The sequence below is a fragment of the Heterocephalus glaber genome, unplaced genomic scaffold (assembly GCF_053883595.1).
Source record: "Heterocephalus glaber isolate CG9 unplaced genomic scaffold, H.glaber_assembly_v1.0 deba00001444, whole genome shotgun sequence".
Classification (NCBI taxonomy): Eukaryota; Metazoa; Chordata; class Mammalia; order Rodentia; family Bathyergidae; genus Heterocephalus; species Heterocephalus glaber.
This window is the reverse complement of record NW_028258297.1, coordinates 29877016-29902479: the sequence shown is the minus strand read 5'-3', so window position 1 is coordinate 29902479 and position 25464 is coordinate 29877016. Positions and strand designations below refer to the sequence as shown.

Below are 25464 nucleotides of genomic sequence, written 5' to 3'. Positions count from 1 at the left end.
TTCATCCTATCCTATCATATTCTAGTTCATTAGAAAAAAACTTACCGAGTTGACCCCACCCACCAATGGGCTTCTATCCACAGGCGGCAGAGCACGACCTGTCTGACAACGCCTGCAATGGTGACAACTGCCTCTTAGACCTGGCAGCCTCCCCACAGCCGAGTGTGTGTGGCTGTGTGGTGTGCGTGCCTCCGTGCACAGACAACTGAGCAGCATGTGCCAGCCGTGGCCATGGCCAGCCACAGGGGTTGCCGCCACATGTATTCCCACATGGGCAGCAGGCCACGCCCTAAATCCCGATGTGAACTGGCATCCAAGCACCTCCACCCTTCAGGGGCTCTGGGAATGAACCCAGGGCCTTCACAATGAGCTACATCCCCAGCCCCCCTTTTTTATTTTGAGACAAGTTTTCCCTAAATTGCCCAGGTTGGTCTCAAACTTTTAATCCTCCTGCCTTAGCCCCCTAGGGTCCTGGGATGATGATGTGCCCCACTACAGAGCTGAGCTGTCCTATTCTGATCAACCTGAGGCCAGACTTCTAGGGAACACAACTAAGGAAGGAACACATGGGAGCCATATTTTCTGAGAACGTAGCCAGGCAAGCCCAGGGCACTGGATGGCCAGCAGGGATTTGTACCCCTGAAGACCTCACTGTTATCTGGAAAGGCAAAGGCTTCAGAACACAAGGCAGCAGAGCTCACTTAACTCTCAGCCCTGACAAGTATAAGCTGCTGGACATAGCCATGAATCCATCTCTAGGCGGAAATAATAATACTTCTCCCACAGAGTCTATAATGTTGATCTCCTGCAAGCTCAAAGAAACCCAGACACAAGTCAGCCAGCACCATGCCTGGCACAAGACAGGCATCTCATAACTGTTACTTCTTCCTTCATGCTAGATGGGCTGGCAGGGCAGAACCCTAGTCGCCAAACTCCTGTGCCAAAGGTCCAGGATTCCCAACCCAGATCATGTGACAGATGACACTGAAGTATTGGGATACACCGGCCAAGCCCTGTCTTGTATTAACCTTTATTCTACAGGCTAACAGTGTCATCTCCAGCCCGTATGATTTGCAGGAATGCTTATGTAAAGTGAACTTGGCAAGAAGAGCCAACTGGCTCCTGCCCACTGATGTACACCTCTTCCCCAACAGCTCCTGGCCTCTTCTTCAAAATGGCCACTGCAGTATTGCTACCCTCCATCACCTACAATGGGTACCCACAGTCCCCCTACTGCCCTCCTCTGTCCATGGTGGACACCCCTAGCCCTTCCAATACCCTCATCCACCTGATCACTTAAGGAATATCATGCTGTGACAGACTGGCCTGTCCCTCTGCCATGATCACTGGTCCAGGACATCCATCTAAGTCCAACTGAGCCCACAGGCATTTCTCCTTGAGACCACTGGAGCTGACCACTCTAGGACATCCCATGCACAAGCTACCGGCCACCACGTTTACATCCAAATGGACAAGATCTGTAGTGAAACCAATGGATACTAGAAAGAGCCAGAGACCAGAAGCAAAGAGAAGCCCCTGTGCCACCATTCCTGCGGCCACCCATGTGCCTGCACCAGGCACCCCGGAAACCCTTCAAACAAATTCTTTGCTCCATGCAGTTAAAGTTGCATTTCTATCCCTTACAACCAAAAGAGTATTAAAATACACTAACCACCCACCAGTTCTGAAGATAGCAAAAGGTTTCAATTCTACATATTACTAAGCATCTCTTTGCCCCTTGTACTCTTCCTGTATATTTTGATTCATGCAATTATTTATTAATCCTCTGCTATGTGAGAGACGGTTTAATCCCTGGGACACTGTTAGGTAGGCATTATTATTCCCACTTTGTAGCTAGGAAACTCAGACTCAGGGAGTGAACTGACCCCGAGTTGCAAGCTAATGTGTAACACCATCTGTACAAAAAGATGCTATTTTTAAGGGGTTATTTCTTTTTTTTTTTGGTACCGGGGATCAAACTTGGGTCCTTGTGCTTACGCAGCAGGCAGCGAAACCACTGAGCTAAATCCCCGGCCCTTAAGGGCTTAATTCTTTTGAGGCTCTCTCTCCCATAAGGGCTGGCCTTTGTTTTGTCTCTTGGGTTGCCAGAAGCACCACTGTGAGGCCCATCACTTTTTATAATTTCTGACTTGCCAAGCCACAGACTGAGCCCTTCTTGGATTCAGAGCCACTTGTTCCTCACAGCATCTTACTGCAATGGTGTTTGACCACACTGACATGTGATTACTGCACCAAGCCATTCTGCTACCCTACGTTGGTTTTTATAAAATACAAAGTGAGGGGGGAACAGTCACAAAGTAAGGAGAAAAGTCATTTCTTTGGCATGATTTTTTTCTATCAGGTTTTATCACCTGCCCACATCAGACTCTGGTGCCAGGGAAAAGCCTATCTAGGAAAGGAAGTGAACCACACCCAGCACTTCTAGAACTATGCCTAGAATCTATAGTTCCCAGATCTATCTCGGAGGAAGGTCACATGTTGTCCAACAACAGGAACTTAGCCTTTTCCTTTAAAACTGACTTACCTGGGAATATCTTCCTCGATTGTTGCACATCCATACAGAAACACGATGACCCCAATTATAGAAGACGGGATGAGGAATGATGTATATAATCCCAGCCAGGCAAAATACAGTCCAATTTTTTCTCCAAAATACTTTCTGAAGAAGAAAAATGAAACACATACTAAGGACATTATACCCTTCCCTTATTTCTGTTTGCCCCATGCCTAAAAAGGGGTGAGGATATTCATCGTTTCTTGCAGTTAATACAAAGGATGGAAATTACATGGGGGAGAGCAGCTCAGCACAAAGAACCAACAAATGGTGTTTTCCGGAGTGCAGTGCATTGCACTGGGAGCACATATGCACACCTGTCTTATGTTGGTGTGAAACAGGAACACAGCCCTAAGAGCAAACTAAAAATAGAACATAAGTGCTGGCATCTTTACCAGACATGAATAATGCATTACTATTTTGTGGGTGCCAAAGAACTCAACCTCCAGCAAAGCAAACCGATTTCCTGAGGTCAACTGATGTACAAAAAGCTGGACGTATTCAGCTTCTAGTACTTGATGGGTTTGGAGAGAAGTGTGCACCAACAAGAGTATCACCCCAGTCAGGCCACGAACATCCATCACCTCCCAGTTTCCTTCTACCCAGCTCCATTTTTTAATTGTTATTTCCGCATTTGTGTTAAGAGCACTTAACATAAGATCTGCCCTCTTGGCAACATAATTATACAATACAGTATCATCAGCTACAGGCTCCATGTTGTACAACAGAACTCCAAAGCTTGTACATCTTGTGTAACTAAAACTTTACATCCTTGGACTGGCAACTTCCCATTTCCCCTCCTTGAAACCCATGGTAACCATGGTTCTGCTCTCTGATACTATGCATGTGATAATTTTTAATTCCTCATAAGGTTGTATCATGCAGCATTTGTCCTCTGTGCCTGCCTAATTTCACCTAGTGTAATGTCCTCTGGGTCTATCCATATTGTCACAAATGGCAGGACTTCCTTCTCTCACAAGGCTGAATAGCATCTCATTATATGCACATACCACAGTTTGTTTATCCAGGTATCCATTTGGACACTTGGGGTGCTTCTACACTTTCAGCAGTGTGAAGAATAAGGCTTTACACATGGGAGAGCACAGATCTCTTCAATATCCTGACTTCAGTTGGTTTAGCTATGTATCCAGAAGTGGGATTGCTAGATCAAACAGTAATTATATTTTTAATTTTTTAAAGGAACCTTCACACTACTTTTCATAGTGGCCTCACCTATGTACATTACCACCAACAGTGATTTCAGCTGATGATTGTTTTCCTTTGGTTTTAGACAAGAACCATTTAACAAGTGTGAGATGACACCTCATTGTGGTTTTGCTTGATATATTTCTGATGACTGGTGATGTTCAACACCTTTTCATATACTTGTTGGCCATCTGTGTGTCTTCTTTGGTGAAATGTCTATTCAGATCCTTTGCCAATTTTTTAATCAGGCTGGTTTTTGTGGGCTATGTTGTCCTTGTTGCTTTTACGATTGAGTTGCAGGAGTTTCTTTGATTTTTGAATATGAATCTCTCACTACATATATGGTTTACAAGTATTTTCTCACATTTGCTAGATTTCCTTCCACTTAGTTGTTTTCTTTACTGTATAGAGTGAAGGTTTTGAGTGTGATATAATCCCACTTGTCTATTTTTGCTTTTGTTGTCTGTGTCTGTGATGTCACATCCAAGAATCACTGCCAAATCCAATATCCACTGCCTTTTCCCCCATGTTTTCTTCTATTGCTTCAGATTTTACACTTAAATCTTTAATCCATTTGGAAGTGATATTTGGTATGGTATTAAGATTATGATCCAATCTTATTCTTTTGCATGTGGATATCCACTTTTCCCAACATCATTTATGGAACAGTAAGTAGTATGGACATTTTAACAATATTAATTCTTTCAATCCATGAACACAAAATGTCCTTCTACTTCTTTGTGTCTACTTTGGCTTCTTTCACTAAAATTTTACAGTTTTCATGCATTAGTCTTTCACTCCCTTCATTAAGTTTATTCCTAAATATTTATTCTTTTTGATGCCATTGTAAATGACTTTTTAAATTAATTTTCTTTTTTATAGGTCATTGTTGGCATATAGAAATGTAACTAATTTTTATATGTTGATGTTTGTATCCTAAAACTACTGAAATTATTTATCAGTTCTAACAGGATTTTCTGGTGGAATCGTAAGGATTTTCAATACTCAAGATCATGTCATCTGAAAACATACTTTTATTTCTTTTTTCAATTTAGAAGCTGCCTAATTTTTTTCTAATTGCTCTAGCTAGGATTTCTAGCACTATGTTGAACAGGAGATGCAAAAGCAAACATCTGTACCTTATTCTAGATCTTTGAAAACTTTTAGTTTTTTACAATCAAATATGATGTTAGTCCTTTGGATTCCATAAATTATTTGTATTGCGCTGTGATAAGTTCTTTCTATACCTAGTTTATTGATATTTTATCATGAAACAGTATTAAATTTTGTCAAAAGGTTTTTCTCTTTTCTCTGCTTCCCTTGAGATGATCATGTGATTTTTAAAATCTTCATTCTTTTAATGAGGTATATCACATGGATTGGTCTGTTTCTGTCTAACTATCCTCACAGTGTAAAACAAAACTCTACCTGGTCATAGTATATGATCCTTTTAGAGCTGTTCAACTTTCTTTGATAATATTTTGTTAGATTTTTGCATCTATGTTCACCAAGAATATTAGCTTTTATTTTTCTTTCTTTGTAGCATCTTTGCCTGGCTTTGATAACAGAGTAATGCTATCCTCTAAAAGTTTTCCCTTCTTCTATTTTTTAGAAGAGTTTGAGAAGAATTGGTATTGGAGGAACTGAGGAGCTGAGTTGCACAGGCACCAGCAGCACACCACCAACCCCCTTTCCCCCTGCCTCTGGCTGCTGGGCCACAGATAGCTAGATCCACACTGCAGAGGTGCAGGGGGTCATAAAGGCCTTTGTTCTGAGCTCTAGAAGATAGGACAAAAGTGAACAACAGACAGAGGGCCTCTCTGAAGCTCCTCTATGAAAACTGAAGCCCACTGGGAAAGTGAAGAGAATCTCTGCAACAAAGGTACACCAGACCACTATGTTTGGTAAGTTGAAGGCTTAATCACCTCCCATCAGAACCTGGACTATCTACAGGGGAAAGGCAACTGGAAACTGCAGTAGAGCCTTGCAGAGTTCACGTGTGCAGGAGGTCAGGGGGCTCAACTTGGGCCTTGCAGCCGGAAATCAGCCCTAATCTCAGGGGACTGCTGCTTACTTGCTGAGACTCACTGACTTATATCTGCACTCTGCTGCCCACTTTGTCTATTGTGACAGCAGAAACATACCCTGAAGGAGGCCCTTCATTTTTATTTTTTATTTTCAGTTATTTATTTTTATTTTTTCTTCACTTTTCAAATTAATTTTTCTTTCTTCTTTTCCTCTTTTCTTTTCTCTCCCCCCCCCACCAACACCACCACCAGGTTCTTCATCTCTCTCCCTTCTTGTTCCTATTGCTGTCCTAATTCGGGTTTCTTTTTTCTTTTTCTTTTCTTCTCTCTTTTTCCTTCTCTCAATTATCATTAGCTATAAAGGAAAGTGAATACAGTTTCTAGCCTCCCTATTGCTGTTAGGTTGTTCTGTTCTTGTCTTTGTTCTTTTGTTCTGTATTTTTCTCTTGTCCTCAACAGTTTCCTAGAATTTGTGTGATCTTCCTGTGTCCTCTGGCCTCACTTCTAACCTCTCCCTATCCTTCTACCTATCTATTCCTCCCTCCCCAACTCCTTCTAAATCCCCATCCCAAAGCATAAAGTTGCTATATTGAAGAGTTTATTCACCATAAACATATTTTGGGGCTGTTCCTCAATTTTTATTTAATTCACATGGTGAAAGGTGATAAATTAATAAGTACCACAAATTGTCATTTTCCAAGCTGTGCTTAATGCTATCGTTGTTGTTGCTCGTATCACTTGGGTAAAGGTATTGTGATTGATCTAATCAGTTGTCCTTTCTGGTATACTGAAAACAAGATTGCCTAAGAGTCATTAGAGACTCAAAACCTAAAGACCAGCTATATCTGGAAGGCTCCTCTGAGAAGCAATCATTCTATAAGGATTCTAAATACAAGCAACAAAGATACTTACAATAAACAATATTGAAGTGTCAACACAGGAATTAAACCAAAAATGGTACCAACAACAAAAATAGAAATGAGAAGACACCTAAACAAGGTGCAAACCCAGACTTCCAGCTCACCAAAGGCAAATTCTGGGGAAAGGGAGGTGGAAAAGTCTGATAATCAACCACCTGGACACCCTGAACTGATAGAAGTAACAAAACACATGAATGAGGCTGTAGAAAAATTCAAAACAGAAATAATTTCCCAGATAACTACAGGGATATGGTGAGCAGAATGAAAGACATGATTAAAGACTCTAGAACAGAAACAGATAAAAATACATGAGCTCAGGACCATGATGGAAGCCATGAATGCCCAGCATAGGAAAGAAATGGAAACCATGAAACAGATTCAAACAGATATCCAGGAGATTAAAAACTCTATTGAAAGTATTCACAGCAGAACAAGGCAATGTGAAGACATCATATCAGATATAGAAGACAGGATGGCAGTCAGTGATCATGAAAATAGAGATCTCTTAAAAACAGTAAAGGGATCATGAAAAATCAATCCAAAAACTCCTCAGTGACACAAAGAAGAATAATATATGACTGATAGGAGTCCATGAAAAAGCATGAGAAAGTACAAATGACGTTAAAAAAAAACTGTTCACAGAATTAATAACAGAAAACTAACCAAACAGAGCAAAAGATTTTGACATACAGATAAGTGAGGCATATAGGATTCCAAATAGCCATGATCAAAAAAAAATCTACACCAAGACATATAATAATCAAGATCCCAGAAACCTAACAGAAAAACAAAATACTACAGCAGTTAGAGAAAAGAAACAAATCACATGCAAAGGAAAGCTCATCAGAATCACAGCAGACTTTTCAACACAAACCCTCAAGTCAAGGAGAGCCTAGATTGAAGTATTTCAAGCCCTAAAAGAAAACAACCTCCAACCGAGACTGACATATCCTGGAAAATTATCTTTCAAAATCGATGGGGAAATAATATACTTCCACAACAAAGAACACCTGAGAAACTTCATGAATACCAAAACAGTACTCCAAACAATTCTAAACAATATTCTAAAAAAAAGACAATGAAGGTCACAACTCCATGAGGCCCAACAGAGCAAAGCCATCAGACAAGGCAAGAAATTAAAGGGAAAAGGGGGAAAAATAAAAGAGCCAACAACAGGAAAATAACATGACAAGGATGAGTCAATACATATCAGTTAAACCATCAATGTTAATGGCCTCAATTCACCAATCAAAAGAAAAAGACTGGCAGAATGGATTAAGAAGCAAAATCCAACAATATGCCATATACAAAAAATGCACCTAGTTCAAAAAGAAATTAATAGACTGAAGTAAAAGGATATAAAACAGTTCTCCATGCAACAGAAACCTGGAAAAAATCAGGGGTAGCTATCTTATTTGCAGACAAAGTAGATTTCAAACCAAAACTAATTAAGAGAAACAAAAGTCACTGCATCCTTGTAAAGGGAACAATCCAAGAGGAAGCGATGACAATCATAAATATATATCCATGAAATACTGTGCCCCCAACTATACAAAACAAATATTTAAGAACATAAAAAGCCAAATAAACACTAATATAATTGTGGTGGGGGACCTCAATACCCCACTGTCACAAATAGACAGATTATCTAGACAAGAAATCAATAGCAAAATACTAGAACTGAACCAAGCTTTTGAACAAATGGACTTAATAGATGACTACAGAACATTCCATACCACAAAATCAGAATGTACATTCTTTTCGGCTGCACACAGGTCATTCTCCAAAATAGACCAAAATAGACCACATGCTAGCTCATAGAACATGTTTAAGTAAATGCAAAGGAGTTGAAGTTACCCCCTGTATATTATCAGATCACAGTGCAATTAAACTGTAGATCAATAGCATAAGAAACTGCAAGAACTTCACAAACACATGGAAATTGAATAACACTCTCCTGAACAACCGATGGGTCACAAAGAAAATTCAAGAAGAAATTAGACAGTTTCTACAAGTAAATGAAAATGCCAGTACAACATACAGGAATCTATGGAACACAATGAAAGCAGTTCTATGAGGGAAATTCAGAGTGAATGCCCATACTAGGAAAACAGAGCAAGCTCAAATAAACAACCTAGTGCTGAACCTTAAGCTCCTAGAAAAAGAAGAGCAAGACAAACCCAAAATTCGTACAAGGGAGGAAACTGTAAAGATCTGAGCAGGAATCAATGAAACAGAGATTAAGAGAATGATACAAAAATCAACAAATCAAAGAGTTGGTTTTTCAAAACAATAAATAAAATCAATAAATCCTTGCCAATCTATCAAAGACTGGGAGAAAAAAGGCTCAAATTCATGCAATTAGGAATAAAAAAGGTGAAGCCACAACAGATCCAGCAGAAATCCAGAGGATCATCAATACCTACTTCGAGAACCTGTACTCTAATAAAATGGAAAACACAGAAGAAATGGACAGATTCTTAGATACATATGAATTACCAAAGTTGAAAGAAGAAGATATAAAAATTCTAAACAACCCAATTACAATCAGTGAGATTGAAAATGTAATAAAAAAATTTACCAACAAAGAAAAGCCCAGGTCCTGATGGCTGCACTGCTGAATTCTGCAACATATTTAGAGAAGAAATATCACCATTACTCTTTAAACTCTTCAATGAAATTGAAAGGAAAGCAATACTTCCAAATTCATTCCTGGAAGTAAGCGTTACTTTGATTCCAAAACCAGGGAAAGACCCAACCCAAAAAGAGAACTACAGGCCAATCTCCCTAATGAACATAGATGCAAAAAATCCTCAACAAGATACTGGCAAACAGAATACAGAAAGTCATCAAGAAGATCATACACCCTGACCAAGTTGGATTTATCCCGGAGATGCAAGGATGGTTCAACATGTGTAAATCAATAAATGTAATACACTAAATTAACAGAGTCAAGGACAAAAACCATATGATCATCTCAATAGATGCAGAAAAGGCATTTGACAAAATCCAACGCCCATTCATGATAAAAACGCTACAAAAAATTGGAATAGAAGGTCTTTATCTCAATCTGATTAAGGCTATCTATGAAAAACCAACAGCCAGCATCATACTAAATGGTCAAAAACTGAAAACTTTCATGCTAAAATCAGGAACAAGACCAGGATGTCCACTATCACCACTCCTGTTTAATATAGTTCTGGCAACATAAAAGGAATAAAGATAGGAAAGGAAGAAGTTAAACTGTCATTATTTGCTCATGATATGATACTCTACATAAAAGACACAACACTCTGTCAAAAGACTTCTAGACTTAATTGACAGATTTAGTAGAGTACCTGGATACAAGGTCAACACTCAAAAATCAATAGCCTTCTTGTACTCAAATAACAGACCTACTGAGAAAGAAATTAGGGAAATAATTCCTTTTACAATAGCATTCAAAAAGATGAAATATCTAGAAATCAATCTAACAAAGGAAGCAAAAGACCTCTAAAGCACTCTGAAAACACAGATCAAAGAAGATATAAGAAAATAGAAAGACATCCTTCGCTCCTGGGTAGGAAAAACCAACATAGTGAAAATGGCCATACTTCCAAGACTGCTACACACATTCAATGCAATCCAGATTGAAATCCCAACAATATATTTCACAGAACTAGGGAAAACAATCCAAAAATTCATTTGGAGCCAGAAGAGCCTAGAATAGCAAAAGCAATTCTAGACAACAAGGACATGGCAGGGGGTTATCACAATCCCCAACTTGAAAATATACTACAAAGCCACTGTGATAAAAACAGCATGGTACTGGCAAAGAAACAGACCTGAGGATCAGTAGAATAGATTAGAAGGTGCAGAAACAACTTCAGACATACTCACCCACCTCATCTTTGACAAAGGAGCCAACCATCCTCACTGGAGGAAAGATAGCCTCTTCAATAAATGGTGTTGGAAAAACTGGATTTCAACCAGCCAAAGATTAAAACTAGACCCCTATCTTTCACCATGCACTAAACTAAGATCGAAGTGGATTAAAGATCTAAATATTAAAACAGAAACACTAAACTTTCTGGAATATAAAATAGGCAGAACTCTCGAAGACATTGCCATCGGAAAAGACTTTATGAGCAAATCCTCAATAGCACGGGAACTAGCACAAAGAATCAACAACTGGGATCTCATCTTATTAAAAAACTTCTGCACTGCAAGAGAAACCACCAACAGAGCTAAGAGACAACCTACAATGTGGGAAAAAAAATTTACCAGCTGTTCCTCAGACAAAGGACTACTATCTAGAATATATAAAGAACTTTAAAAAATCAGGACCCACCCAAATATAAAGACTCAATTCAAAAATGAGCATCTGAAATGAACAGACATTTCTCAGACAAAGAAGTAAAAGCACCAAATAAATATATGAAAAAATGTTTATCACAGGTCATTCAAGAGATGCAGATGAAAACAACACTGAGATTCCACCTCACCCCACAAAGAATGGCTGCTATCAAGAAATCAACCAATAACAAATGCTGGTGGGGGTGTGGGGAGAAAGGAACCCTTCTCCATTGCTGGTGGGAGTACAGACTGGTGCAACCACTGTGGAAATCAGTATGCAGCTACCTCAAAAAACTAGGGCTAGAGGTCCCATTTGACCCAGCTATTCCCCTGCTAGGTATCTTCTCCAAAGAATTAAAAGAATCATACCACAGCAATATATGTGCACCCATGTTCATAGCGGCACAGTTTGTAATAGCTAAAGCTTGGAAACAGCCCAAGTGCCCATCAACTGAAAACTGGATAAAGAAGATGTGGGGTTTTTTTATAAAATGGAGTACTACTCAACCCTAAAGAACAAGAAAATAGAGCCATTTATAGCTAAATGGATGCACATTGAGGCCATACCCTTAAGTGAAATTAATAGGACACACATGTGTAAACACCGAATTGTTTCTCTAGTGTGAGAAACTGAAAGTGTAAAAAAGGATTAAAATGATTAAAATGAATAACTGATAATCTGAAATAGGAAAAGGTCCAAAGGTGTAGGGGTGGTGGGAGGGGAAGGGGAAAGGAAAGAAGGGAAAGGAAAAACTATGAAAAAAGAAAAAAAATGGAAACAAAATCTATGTAAATAGGTAAGGGTGGAGGTGGTGAAGGGAGCACAGGGAATGGGGAAAAAATAAGAACCAAGATACTCATGTACAGGTACAAGCACCCACAGATAAATGTAAACGCATTGTATACCTAAAATGTACCAATAAAAGAATTTAAGGGAAATAAAAGGAGACACCCACACTAGGGCGATCCCTGCTCTGTGTGTAAAAGCCAGGTCTCCAGCCCACGGCACTATGGGGAGGAGGCAGAGCCTTCAAGATGTGTGTCTAGGGCGAGGCCACTGGGCCGTCGGGGCAGCCCGTCAACAGGAGTGTGGGTTCCAGCTAATTATCTCAGGTTCTTTCTAATAACTGTTATTTTATTTTATCCCATCCCCCCATCCCCTCCATGTACAAAAGCTTTGTTTCCACTTTTCCTTCTATTCTCACTCTTTCTCTTGTCCCTTCCTCCTCCCTCCTCCCTAGTTCCCCTTCCCATTAGAACACTTTCTTCCCATTTCCCAACACCCATTATACCTCTCAGTCCTTATTTCCGCTTTCGGTTTCTCACACTGTCTCAGGTTTAATGGAAAGCTAGAACATGCATAGAGCTGATCTAAACCATTAGTTCATATAATGCCACTCTCATTACCAATGCTAAATGGGAAGGGAGATATTACATCAACTGCATTCAATTGTTTTTTCTTTTATTGAGAGTTGAAGATTTACCCCAATCACCAAGTGTAATCTAGACAGAATTCTTTGCAATGGTAGCCTAAAACCTTCTCCCTTAGCCCACATTTGGAAGTGAAAGGTTAGATAATAAAATGTTTAACTCAAAAGGCAAACATGCCAAATTTCAAGTTATAAAGGTGTGGGGCACTTTCTGTATTTGGAGGTTGTTATAGGATGATAAATTTTAATCTACATGTTACCTACATCATTCTCCAATCCAAGATGACCTACTCTGCTATTTTAAAATGTATTTGTTAGAACATCTTGGTTTTTCTCTTACATAATTTAGTGTGATACACGCATGTTAGGCAAGCACTCTACTACTGAGATCCACTCTTCCCCAAGGCCTGTTTTTTCTTAACTGTGTAATTGCTAGGATTATGACATAGATTCTAATAATGATCTTTGGACCTTACAAGAGGTCAAGAGTAAAAGATGTCAGAAAGCAAAGGGTGGGTCCTTCTGATTCTTCCTTTTTTTAAACCTTTCTCCCTGTGCTTTTATACATTTCTATTTATTTATGTCTTCCCTTCATAAGAGATTCTTTTAGAGCAGTGACTCCTAACTGGCTAATGTTAGAACTGGTAGGTAAGCTTTTAAAAAAAGATACCCCACAGATTATGATCTAAATTAGATTGAGGTAGAAGCTGATGCATTGATTTTTTAAAATTAATTTTATTCGTACATTTTAGGTATACAGTATAATGACATTCATCATGCATTGATATTTTTTGTTTGTTTGGTACCGGGGATTGAACTCGGAACCTTGCGCTTGTGAGGCAGGCGCTGGAACCACTGAGCTAAATCCCCGGCATGCATTGATATTTTCGAAAACTACACGTTTAGAGAGTTAAGAGGTAGGCGTATTAAATAACAGCATCTCACTGAGTTTTGGTGGTCTGATAATACTCTATAGTTTGCTTTTCTTAAATTTGCATTGAGATGAATTTCATGCCACAGTCATTGTATTGTGCTCTTTGGGATACTGAAGCTGCCTTGTAGAAGTCTAGAAGCTGGGGCTCTGGGTCATTTTAAGTTTCTAAGTATACTGAAGAAGTATACTAATATTATTTTCTTGATTGACTTTGAAGGGTTGTATTGTAGCATGAGGACCACAAATAAAAGAAAGTTCTAAATCAAAAAAAAAAATTTAGTGTGATACACAAACAGCATGTGCCACTCTCATTGAGAAGGAAAAGGGAAAACTTGTATTTATGTAGAATTAATCTTATAAAAGATGGTATGTAAGTGAACTTCATAGTACAATATCTAGACATAGAAATATATATAAAATAGAACATGTCTACTTAAAATCATGTCTTCATATATCCACTGGAAAATAGCCCATTTCCGGGGATGAAGCAGGTGCATTGCACCAGTAGTCTGTGTGGAGCTGTAGACCCAGTCTCCACCCTGCCCCACCCACTCCATGCCCAGGAGCTGGTGTTTGTAGACTCTGCAGCAACCAGGCTCCTTGGCTCTTTGGCTTCTGGGTTGGCCAATAGGAGGCGTGAGCAGAAATCAGAGGGTGTGACAAGAAAGATCGAGGGGCACGATTTCCCCACTCTGGCTGCACAGCCCTGAGCTGGCAGCAGGCACAATGCTCCTTCCATGGCATCACTGGCCACAGCTCTCCTGGGTCCCAGGCGCATTCGTCCCTCCCGTCCCTGCCGTCTGGGGCACTTCCCATCCTCTGTTGATTTCCATAGTCTTCACCTTCCCACCTCTTTCTTGCCAGGGCCCTAATAATCCAAGGTCCAAAAGTTCAAAGTGGGGGAGTAGATCTGGAAGTGACCTGTCTGCTACGAGCTTCTTGCTTCCCAGATCGGGACACTGACTCTAAGGGGAGCCGGAGACTTGTCAGAGCCACTGCCAGCCACAGACAGGGCCACATCAGAAAGCAGTTCTCAGACTGCCACACAGCTCACACGAGTTAATCGTGTCTTGAGTGCTTGAGTGGCCCTGGGGGCGGTCAGCTCTCAGAAATGCTCTCATCATCATCACCACCATCACCTCCACCTTCGTCTTCCTATGATAATTTCTACTCCAGGTAAGAAAAGATGGGAAAAAATTAAGAACTCAGAATTCTTCCAGTGTAAGGATTCAAACAGTAATTCTATCTGGCGGATGGGGAAATGGAAGCCCTGAAGGGCCGTGGGGGGTGCAGGGCCACAGCACCAAGCTCACAACTCTGGGACTGTGTGGAATGAGCTCCAGGTCCCTCAGGCCCCCGTGGCCAGGTGAGCAACCTGGACAGCTGTCACACACCTGGCCCAGGTCCCCAGGGAAACTGGCGTCACAGTTAAATGAAAATGACTTTATGTCCTTGAATTGCTGCCATTGGGGCACTGTCTGAGAAGGGCTCTAGAAGTCTGCAGCAGAGGGTTCCAACATGGATTAGCCTCCTCGTGCACATTCTGGAAAGAAGAAAAGCGACCAGAGGTGGCAGTGAGAAGATGTTGAAGAGGTGTTGACTGAGCTCTTCGCCAGCATGTGGAAGGGCAGGCAGAAAAATAACCCTTCTCCCTCTTCCGACAGGGAGCTGCTATTCTCCATTCGCTATGGGAAAGTGAGCCCAGCACTGAGATGGTAACAACCGTGCCAGGGAAGAGGCACACTTCCTGCTGACAGCCTGAGAAGGAAAGGCCTCGGCTGAAAATTCGACAATGCTGGTAACATTTCCAGAGAACGCCTGATGTCAGCCTGGCTACGACCTCTGAAAGCAGAGTCACAACCGGCCCCGCGGGGGGCTGGACCACCCTTCACCCAGACACAGGCTATGCCCACCCTGCTCTCCAACACCCAAATCCCTGCCCCAGGTTTGTCCTCGTGAAATCTTAACTGAACTCTGTTTTTTTCAAATGCAAGGTGCATGCCTCACCTCAAAAATAACCCTGCCAGTTCTGTCCCAGGGCACTGAACTTGAGGATCTTCCTTTTCCCGAGTCTGTTCCCCCTGCTCCCTTAAGCAAGAGGAGGAAAGTGCTTACAGAGCACCTACATCGCTTCTTATACAGACAGATGGTTTAATCCCTACCCTATGAATCAGAAGGTATTGCACCAAATTGCAGTTAAAAAATAACTTCTCAAAGAAGCTAAGCCACCTGCCAAAGGTCACAACTCCAGTCGGCTACACATCTGCATTTCCAAGCAAAGCCTATCTATTTTCAGAGTCTTTGATCTCTATCACTGCCCTGCTCTGCTGCCAATTCCAGTCTTGCTCTTTCCACTGCTAATTTCGCCTTCCTTCTCTGCCACTGGAATATTGTTAATGGATAAGAGAACGAGAATAATTGTACACACACATATGCACAGGAAAACAAACTCTACAAAGCAGGAACAATCTTCATTGTCTCCTGAAAGGTCACATATGCTCATGAGTCATTTTAAAAATCATGGGAGAACAAAGATGAAGCGTTTCCAAATTGTTTTTCCAAACATTAAGATGTATTACCCTGAGCATCATAAATCTTTTCTCTAAGAGTGTTTCAAAATAGTTTTCTTCTTCGGATCCATCTACAGCGGACTCATGTGCCTCCAAGACTGTGTATTCCTTCACTCGGAAGCCCTGCTCACCCAACAGTCTGCCCAGAACCTTCCACAGCCTTTGGTGTGGTGAGCAGTAAACAACAGGGATGGACAGAGGAACACGGACTGCACACTTTGGGATCACAGCGGGTTAAAAGCTGTCAAAACTGACCCCTACTAACCCAATCCTGACCATCCTGACGGTGGTTAAAGTCACTGAGCCATGCCGAGGCTACCGGGGAGTCAATTGAAATGATCCTTCCCCAAGCCTGCCCCTGGGGAAACTGCTGGTGAGCAAATATCCATCTTCATACCCATCTGTCACTTCTAGAATCTACCTCCTCCACATTTTCCCTCTGCTTTACAGTGACTGTCAATGAAGAAAAGCTGCATGGCGCTTTTTTTTTTTTTTGTAAGACACTCTCACACCCTAGCACGTACAAACTTACCAATCTCTCTTTGGAAAAGAAAGTGAGGGTCGCAGATGTAGTCGAACACGTGACCCCAAGTCAAACAGCCTCGGCAGGCCAACACTGGGTTTGTACCCTGTCTTCAGCCTCCACTGCCTGAGCTCTTTCAACCCTACACTCTCCTGCCATCCCCCGCTATTTGTATCTTGTCTCCCGGGCTGACTGCAAGCACTTCAAGGGCCTGTCTGTCTTTTGTCCCCACCGATATTTCTGCCGAAGGCAGGAATGGGTGGCACACAGAGGGTCACCTGCTGAGCTGAGCAGGGAAGCAGGAGGAAGCCTTGGCAGACTCAACATGGCCATTCAGGAGCAAAGCCTTTCGGGAGTAGCCAGGCTGTGTCACCAGGCCTCTGCACAGCACAGGCTTTCCCTCGGCATCTTTAAACATAAAGAGTTTAAGGCAAGAAGCTCCTCTGATCTAAGACACAGTCAGGGTCCTGAGGCCACTGCCTTCTTCTCACAGATAGAATTTTAACAGTCCCTGTGGCTTAAGTCAAAAGCCACCTGCTAAAAAAATTTTTAAAACAAACAAACAAAAAAGACCACCTGCTTTTGGGTCCTTGGCAAGGCTCCTGAGGGGCAGGACAGTGCCACACCTGGGGGACAACTCCCAGGGACAAGGAGAGGAGCTCCTGGCCTTGGCAGCAGCCCCCAGAGCTCAACTTCCAGATCTAAGGGGAAGGCCACGAGTTCTTTATTCCTGTCTCCTTTCAGACCATGGGCAAAGACAGTTTGTGTGCACATGCATAAAGATGAAGTCTCTCTCTGCAGGGAAAAGAAATGCAATGGATATTAAAATAACCAAACACAGAAGCTGACATGAGCTTGGAGGAAATGAAAATGCCGATTTTTTGACAGTCAGAGTTCACAGGGGCCAATGGGCTGTTGCTTGGGACACCAGCACTAACCAAGAGGCCCCAGCATTGCAGATGATAAAGACATTGGTCTTTAGAGGAGGCTGTGAGGTTACAGGGAAGCAATAATCAGCCACAGACTCACTGATACTTCCGAGGAGAGTGAGGGTTCAGTCACTCATTCTTCACCTCATGTTGATAAGGAGAAGAAAACAAGGCCTTGGAGACAAAGGCAGCAGAAACCAGGTAAGAGAGGACAGAGTTGCTGCCACATGAATTGGATCCTCAGGCCCTGCACAGCAGCAGCAGGGGTGAGAAGAGGAGGAGGCCACGCTGGGGTTTGTAAAAGGGCTGCTAAGACACCCAAAGGCTCCTCCCCAAAGGCCTTATTATTTCAGGACAAATGCATCACTAACATATGGATTTGATTCCACCTCCCCACTCACTTGTGCCAGAAAAACACATACAGATTTCAAAAGGAAAAAGAAAAAACAAAAGAACCGCCAGGGACTAAAATGCGTAGTATGGTTTCAAGCAAGCTTGGAACATGCTGGGAAAATAATTGTAGCTGGTCAACAAACCCGAATGGCAGCGGCACCCAGCCCTGTCATTAGCATTCACACCCAAGAAAGCAACAGCAATTAGGTGGCAGCAGGTGTCTGGCTTGCTGGACTGAAAGGGAATGGTCCCAAATGTCAAGTACTCAGACGGGTGAGGTGACACATCAGGCCCCTACAGTTTCAAGACGATTGTGTAAGGGTGACTACACCCTGTCCTCAGACTTTATCAAAGGATGGCGTCCAGCTGTGCTCCATCTCCACTGGAAGTGGAACAAAACAGCTTCCAATAGACCAAAGGGAATGCACTTCAGACCTTAAAAGGAATGCCCAGTTGTAATGCACTCCTACTTAGAAAGCATATTAGCTGTGTGCCTATACACAGATTTGCTAATATTTGAGTGCCTACTCTACCAAGACTGCCAGTATGTGTCAGATACTAAGCTAAATAATTTTCAAATATTATCCTAAGCTTTACAGCAGCATGACAAGGTGGATAGTATCAATTCCATTTTATAGGTTAGGATTCAGAAATAAAGTTGAATGAGTTTCATAAAGTCAAGAATAATGGAATTACCATTTAAACTAAAGGAAATCCTATTCCAGTTTTTTAATTCTCTTTAATTTCAGCTAAGTGCTAATGGGAATTCTTTGTAGCTCCCCACCAAAGCTAGTACATTGATTTATACTTAATAGCTATTGAATGAATGAATGAACTAACACAAAGGATAGATTTTTCCACCAATATTCTTATAGTCTTACACCATATTTCATCAATTTAAATATACACTTTTTCACATCTTTACACCTCTAAGATCTGAATGCCACTACATTAGATGGCCTGGCATAATGGAATTGGCAGCATTCTCTTTTTTAATATTACATGAAATAAATGTGTATCTTATAATCAGTAGACTCAGAGTCCATGAATATGCTCATATTGAACTAAGACAAATTCTGCATGAAAATGTAATGAACTATACGGGTGGTGGATGTTAAATACCAAATAAGGTGTCATAGGAGATCCAGTAAGAAGAAAAACATTTAAAAACCACCAAAGTCCCAAAGCAGTAGGGTTGACTTTAGATTTAAAGTTGATAAAATTGATAAACCTTGGTAAAGTTGATAAAGTTTTAATGCAAGTGGGGAATGGTTTTTGAGGAATCTCTTTCAAAAAGTATAACTTTACTAAAGGTAGAAATCACATCTGATTTTTTTTTCCTTTTGATCCTCAAATCCCCGGTTCCGAGTCATGTGAGAAGGAATGGTAGCACCTCCCCTCGGAAAGTATCAAAAAGAAAAGTCCAAACCATCTGACATTCTGGTGAGTCCTGCACAGAGGCAGAGAACTGAGTCAGATGGGCTCTGGAGAATCTCTCCAGGCCCAGGACTCTACATCTAAACGTGAAACCTGCCTGGTTACCAATCTGACCAGTCGTTAAATCAAGAGCTCCTCAGTTAGGAGATTTTGCTTGCTCCCTTGTCACTAGTCAATGTCCTTTCACCCATTTCCATATTTTAATCACTTCAACTCCTTCCACAACATATAAAACACAGTCACATACAGGTAAATTAATCTCCCTCCTTTATTTTCAATTTAAGTAATCTAAAAAGTCTACTTTCTTCCATGATTTGAATGTACAAGGCAAGTCTGTGATAAGCAGTTCCTCCAATCTTTTTTTTTTTGGTACCGGGGATCGAACTCAGGTCCTTGTGCTTGTGAGGCAGGCGGCAGAACCACTGAGCTAAATCCCTGGCCCTAGTTCCTCCGATCTTGCATCTTTCAAGATGCTACCCCAATAGGTCAGCTATTAAGAGAAAACTCTTGGTACAAAAAGCAATGGTTGAAAATATGATAAGAAGCAGGCTATTGATCACATAGTCTCAAAGACTCTCCTCAAAAATGATGTAAAAATTTGCAAAAAAAAGCAGTAATTTCGCAGTAGAGGAACCTGGAAGGTATCACCATAATCCAATGATCAGAGCTAATGGCAGGAAAAAGGGACAACACAGGGACAGGATGGCCTCCTCCCATGGTGCAGTGGAAAGGTGCAGGTCACTTATGTAAGAAACCTGCTAAAAACAGGTAATCTGAACTTACTCATCAGACAAATCCAAATGGGAGAGAACATCTGTAAAATGATCCTTTATTCTCCAAAAATGTCAGTGTCATGAAATACAAAGAAGGGATCCCAGATTTTAAGACTGCAGAGATACACCAACTAAATGTGATATGCTATCTGAGGTTGGATTTTGAATGGAAAAAAAGTAAATTTTAACACAGAACCTTATTGGGGTAATTGAAATTTCCATATGGCTAATAGAATAATGATATTGAATCAATGTTAAATTTCCTGCAAGAAAAAAAATCCCAGTTTTCAGAAATTACACACTGAAGTATTTAGGGCTCAAAAGGCATAATGTTCATCCCATACACTTAAGTAGTAAAATAATAATAATATGTTCATGTTATTATTCATATACATACATTTATATATTCTAATAGATTTCCATATAACAGTCATATATTCATAATGGCAAATATGAACAACTGATGAATTGAGAGCTGGCAGTAGGGATTATTTTTTAAATATTTCTGTAAGTTTGAAATTGTTACAAAATAAAAAGTAAAAAATGCAAAGAAGCGCTCTCATTTTACAGAAGCCACATAGCCTGTGCCCCGGCCCCAAGCAGCAGTGTCGGATTTCTTAGGCTCCAAAAGCCATCACAACACAAAACAGAAATTCCCACCAACCAGTGCAAGCCCTGAGCATGTCCAGCCCATCCCCTGATTTCCTTCGAGATTACAAGTGAACAAAATGAGAGTTGGAAATCATGATCTGGGCCTAAAGCAATGAGCGTGATAACCACAGCGAGAGTGAACAGCCATGTCCGCTGCAGCTGCAGGACAGTCCTGTGCTTGTAAACACACCACTGGGTGTGTGCCCTCAGGAACTGCAAGCCTTAAATCAAAGTTACTGCAGGCACCAGGCTGTGCACGGTTTGAAGGAGGCTCTGAAAACAAGAATCAATCTGTTCCTGGAAACGGTTCTGGAAGAGAATGAAAGGAAACCTTGATGACTGTGAGATACTGGAATAGGCTGCAAGGCGAGGCCAGTGGGCACCTTTCCCTGGACATCTTTAAAAGAGGAGAACACCGTCTAGGAAAATGTTACAATGTGTAGAATTTCCTTTCAAATACTTCATCATATAAAACATGAGATACTGTCTTTCTTACTGAAGCTATGCTTAGGGTAGCAATCAAGAAGGCTCAGGGCCTGGGATTCTGCTGGCCCTTGTCCAGAAAGCCTATACTTAGAGGCTGCTACCACAAGGCCTTTTGTCTTACTACTGGCATAGAAAAGACCTGCAAAAAAAAGAGATGAAATTAAAAAAACAATCAAAACATGATTCATTAGCATGCTGAGCGTCAGAAATGGATTTTCATTGGCAAAAACAATGGCCTGTTGACTAGCATAATGAATGCTAGAAAAGGGTTCTTGTTTGGTGAAATTAATTTTTCAAATAATACAAACCACCTAGCTATGCTCTCCACCCTTGCTTATAAACATCTGTGGAGGCCTGTACCTCTGTCCTTGGGCATGATGTCTTAGACTAAACCCCTAAGTGGTTCTGTACCCAGTGGAGTCTCTGGCTTCTGTCTTTCTGGCACTGGTTGTAAGAGCCACGGAGTGCTGTCTCTAGAACTCAGATGTTTTCCTGGAGCAACTCTTTTCCAAGAAGACTGTCAGAGAACATGAAGGGACAGTAAGTTGAGATGCCTGAAGAGGCTCATATGAACTACTGCACAATTGCTAATAAATGTTTAGTGAGTAACTGTCACTTATTTTAAAACTTCTTCAGAAGCCATGGTTATTTCAAATGCAAAAAAGAATTGTGCGTGACTGGGTTGGTTTAGGTTCACTTGCAAGGGATGAATGAGGTGATGTCCAGTATAAAGGTAGGGACCGTAGACAAGATGACCCATGGGTAGGCCTGTTATGAAATTCTAGTTTAACTTCACCCTGGTCTAATGAGATATGCTGCATGGTCTCAGTTCTTTAAAACCATTGGAACTTGTTTTCTGGGCTAGAATATAGTTGATTTTGGTAAAAAAAAAAAAAAAAATCCATTTGCAAATGAGACTAATGTATTTACTACAGTTTACAGTGTTCTGTAAATAGTGACAAGTTCACCACAATGTTGTTCAAGTCTCTCATGTCCTTATTGACTGTCTACTTGTTATATCAATTACTGAGAAAGCAGAAAACACTAAATATATCTCAACTTTCTATTTCTCTTGTTTGGTCAAATTTTGTTTCGTCAATTCTGAAGACATGTTACTAAGCACATACACATTTAGGATTGCTATGTCTTCTTATTGAACTGATTTTTTATCAATATAAATCTTATCTGTATATTTAATAATATTCTTATCCTGAAACCTTTTTTGGTATCAATATAACTACCACAGCTTTAATTAGTATTTGCATATATATTTTTTCATCCTTTCACTTTTAACATTTTTGTGTCTTTATATTTAAGGCATGTTTCTAATAGGTACCATGTAATAGAGTACTGCATTTTTATTACATCTAATAATTTCTACTCTTAATTTTTATATCTAGGCCATGTATATTTAATGTAATTCTCAATCTGGTTGAGTTTATGTCTACTATCTTGCTATTTTATTTTCTGCTAGTCTAGAAACACCACAGGACAAAACTTGTTCTTGCTTTTTTTAAGTAAAACTTGTTCTTTCAAAGATTATCTGCCTGGGGCCAGGGATTTAGCTCAGTGGTGCCGTCACCTGCCTCGAAAGCACAAGGTCCCAAGTTCGATCCCCAGTACCAAAAAAAAAGATTATCTGCCCGTTGTCTAAGTCTGAAAGCAATTATTATTTCTAACAGGTTTCTAGTTGTTCATGGCAGAAAAGCTGGCCATTAGCAGTTACTTCACAGTAGTCTGATATGGAAATAGGGTATCTGTATTTTAAAGGTTTCTGAGGTGAATAATCATCCCTGTGGCTGTTAATTGTGATACGGCAGCTGGACCTGAGTCAGCACTGCCTAGCAGATTAGTAAAGTTCTGGGTGTGCCTGTATATCACTGACATGCAGGCCAGTCAATGGGGAGGACCCACCCTGGATGTGGACGGCACCAACCTATGCACTTGGAGCCTGGACAGAACGCATATCTTTCATATTGTTTCTGCTCCTCTGGAGAACCCTAGTTAATACAAACTCATTCTTCTACATTCAACCTACATTACTTCACTAGTCAAACCTCACCTTGGTCACTGCGTCTTCGAGGAGACCTCCTCTGGTGGACTCAGGCATCCTCCTTTGATACCTCCTGGGGCATTCACTATGGACATTCACCGTGCACCACAGGGATTAGCCAACTTATCTTTTTCTCTAACTTGACTATAAGCTCCTTGAGAGTCAGGATTTTTCACTCCCACCATCTGAATCAGTTCCTGCCCCAGCACAGCTGTTCACCGAATCAGTGAGTGGACTGAATGCCAAGTGAACTGATGAACAGCCAGTCCCACCACAGGTGGCTGCCCACTCCCTCACCAGAGGGTCCAGGCCGGGCCTCGCCTTCAGCACAGCACCCTGAACATGGGCTCAGCCTCAAAGCAGAAATCTAAATGTCAGAGACCTCCCCCATGAGACTTCCTCAGCTCTCTGCCCTCTTCCTAATCCCTTCCCTAAGCAGGACAAATTAAATGAAAGAAAGACTGATAGATCTTCCCTCTACTCTTTGCTCACCACCTCCCAACCAAGGAGGAGCCACACTCCCAGATGTGCTACCCATGAGAGATGCTGCAGTCCCCAGAATCCAAGAGGTCAGGGAACCCTCCTGGAAAGACATCAATTGGAAAAATCCACTGCTGGCCAACCTTTCACCAGCAATCTCCCCTGCTGAGTCTGCTCATTGCTTGAAGTCTACAGCTCACCATTTGTTTATGTTCCTAACCATGAGCTCAGGGGCATCTGCAATTTAATTTGAGCCATGGGTAGACAGAGCTGTATTCTGCTGGAGTTGCAAGAACATAAACAACCTTCAAGGCTGAACTCTGCTTGGCATTCAAAGCCCCACCCCTACCCTGAACCTATAAATACCTTCTATCACTTTCTTTTTTCTGTATATCCTTTTACTGGTACATTTTAGGTATGCAATATAATGACATTCGTCATTGGAAATTTGCACCTTTACATAATCTGTCTTGGTTCTTATTTTTCCCCCTTCCCCTGCCCTCCCTTCAACCCCACATCCCTCCCTATTCACAGAGACTTTGCTTCCTTTTTTTCATTTTCTCATATTAATTCCATTCCCTTCTTTCTTTTCCCCTACCCCTTCCCCTTTGCCACTTTTCTTCCTATTTCACATTATCTATTATACCTTTTAGTCCTTATTTACACTTTCAGTTTCCCACACTAGAGAAACTACTCAGTATTTACACATGTGTGTCCTATTTATTTTGCTTAGGAGTATCCCGTCACTGTGCACCCATTCAGTGATAAATGCCTCTAATTTCCCATTTTTTTGTGGCTGAGTAGTACTCCATTTTATAAAAAAAAAAAAAAAAAAAAAACATTTTCTTTATCCAGTCTCCAGTTGATGGGCATTTGGGCTGCTTCCAAGTTTTAGCTATTACAAACTGCGCTGCTATGAACATGAATGCACATATATCACTGTGGTATGATTCTTTTAATTCTTTGGGGAAGATACCCAGCAGGGGAATAGCCGGGTCAAATGGGACTTCCAGTCCTAGTTCTTTGAGGTATCTCCATACTGATTTCCACAGTGGTTGCACCAGTCTGCACTCCCACCAGCAGTGGAGCAGTGTTCCTCTTTCCCCACAGCCCCACCAGCATTTGTTATTTCTTGATAGCAGCCATTATTTCTGTGATGTGGTGGAATCTCATTGTTGTTTTCATTTGCATCTCTCGAATGACCAGTGACATTGAACATTTTTTCATATGTTTATTTGCCATTTCTACTTCTTTGTCTGAGAAATGTCTTTTCATTTCAGATGCCCATTTTCAGATTGGGTCTTTAAATTTGGGAGGTCTAATTTTTTTAAGTTCTTTATAGATTCAAGATACTAGACCTTTGTCTGAGGAACAGCTGGTGAAAATTTTTTCCCACATCATGGGTTGTCTCTTTACACTGCTGGTGCTTTCTCTTGCTGTGCAGAAGCTTTTCAGTAAGAAGAGATCCCACTTGTTGGTTGTTTGTGCTAGCTCATGGGCAACTGAGGTTTTGTTCATAAAAATCTTTTCCTACACCAATGTCTTCAAGAGTTCTACCTAACTTCGGTTCCAGCCAGTTCAGTGTTTCTATTTAAATATTTAGGTCTTTGATCCATTTCGATTTTAGTTTAGTGCATGGTGAGAGATGTAGGTCTAGTTTTAGTCTTTGACAAGTTGAAACCCACTTTCTCCAGCACCATTTATTAAAGAGGCTGTCTTTCCTCCAGTGAGGGTGTTTGGCT

General features: G+C 41.0%; 1 protein-coding gene across 5 annotated transcripts in view; it reads right to left on the bottom strand.

Annotated features, from left to right (window-relative positions):
* The window catches only part of Ano2 (anoctamin 2), a 326914-nt gene that overhangs the window by 165107 nt on the left and 136343 nt on the right, over nt 1–25464 (bottom strand). For all 5 annotated transcript variants that reach the window (XR_015452355.1, XM_087214186.1, XM_021248110.2 and 2 more), the window contains one exon: nt 2546–2680. Coding sequence is in view for 4 of the 5 variants with exons in the window: in XM_087214186.1 (XP_087070312.1) it covers nt 2546–2680 (135 nt within the window). In the remaining variant the exon portion in view is untranslated. The remainder of the gene's footprint in view (nt 1–2545; nt 2681–25464) is intronic.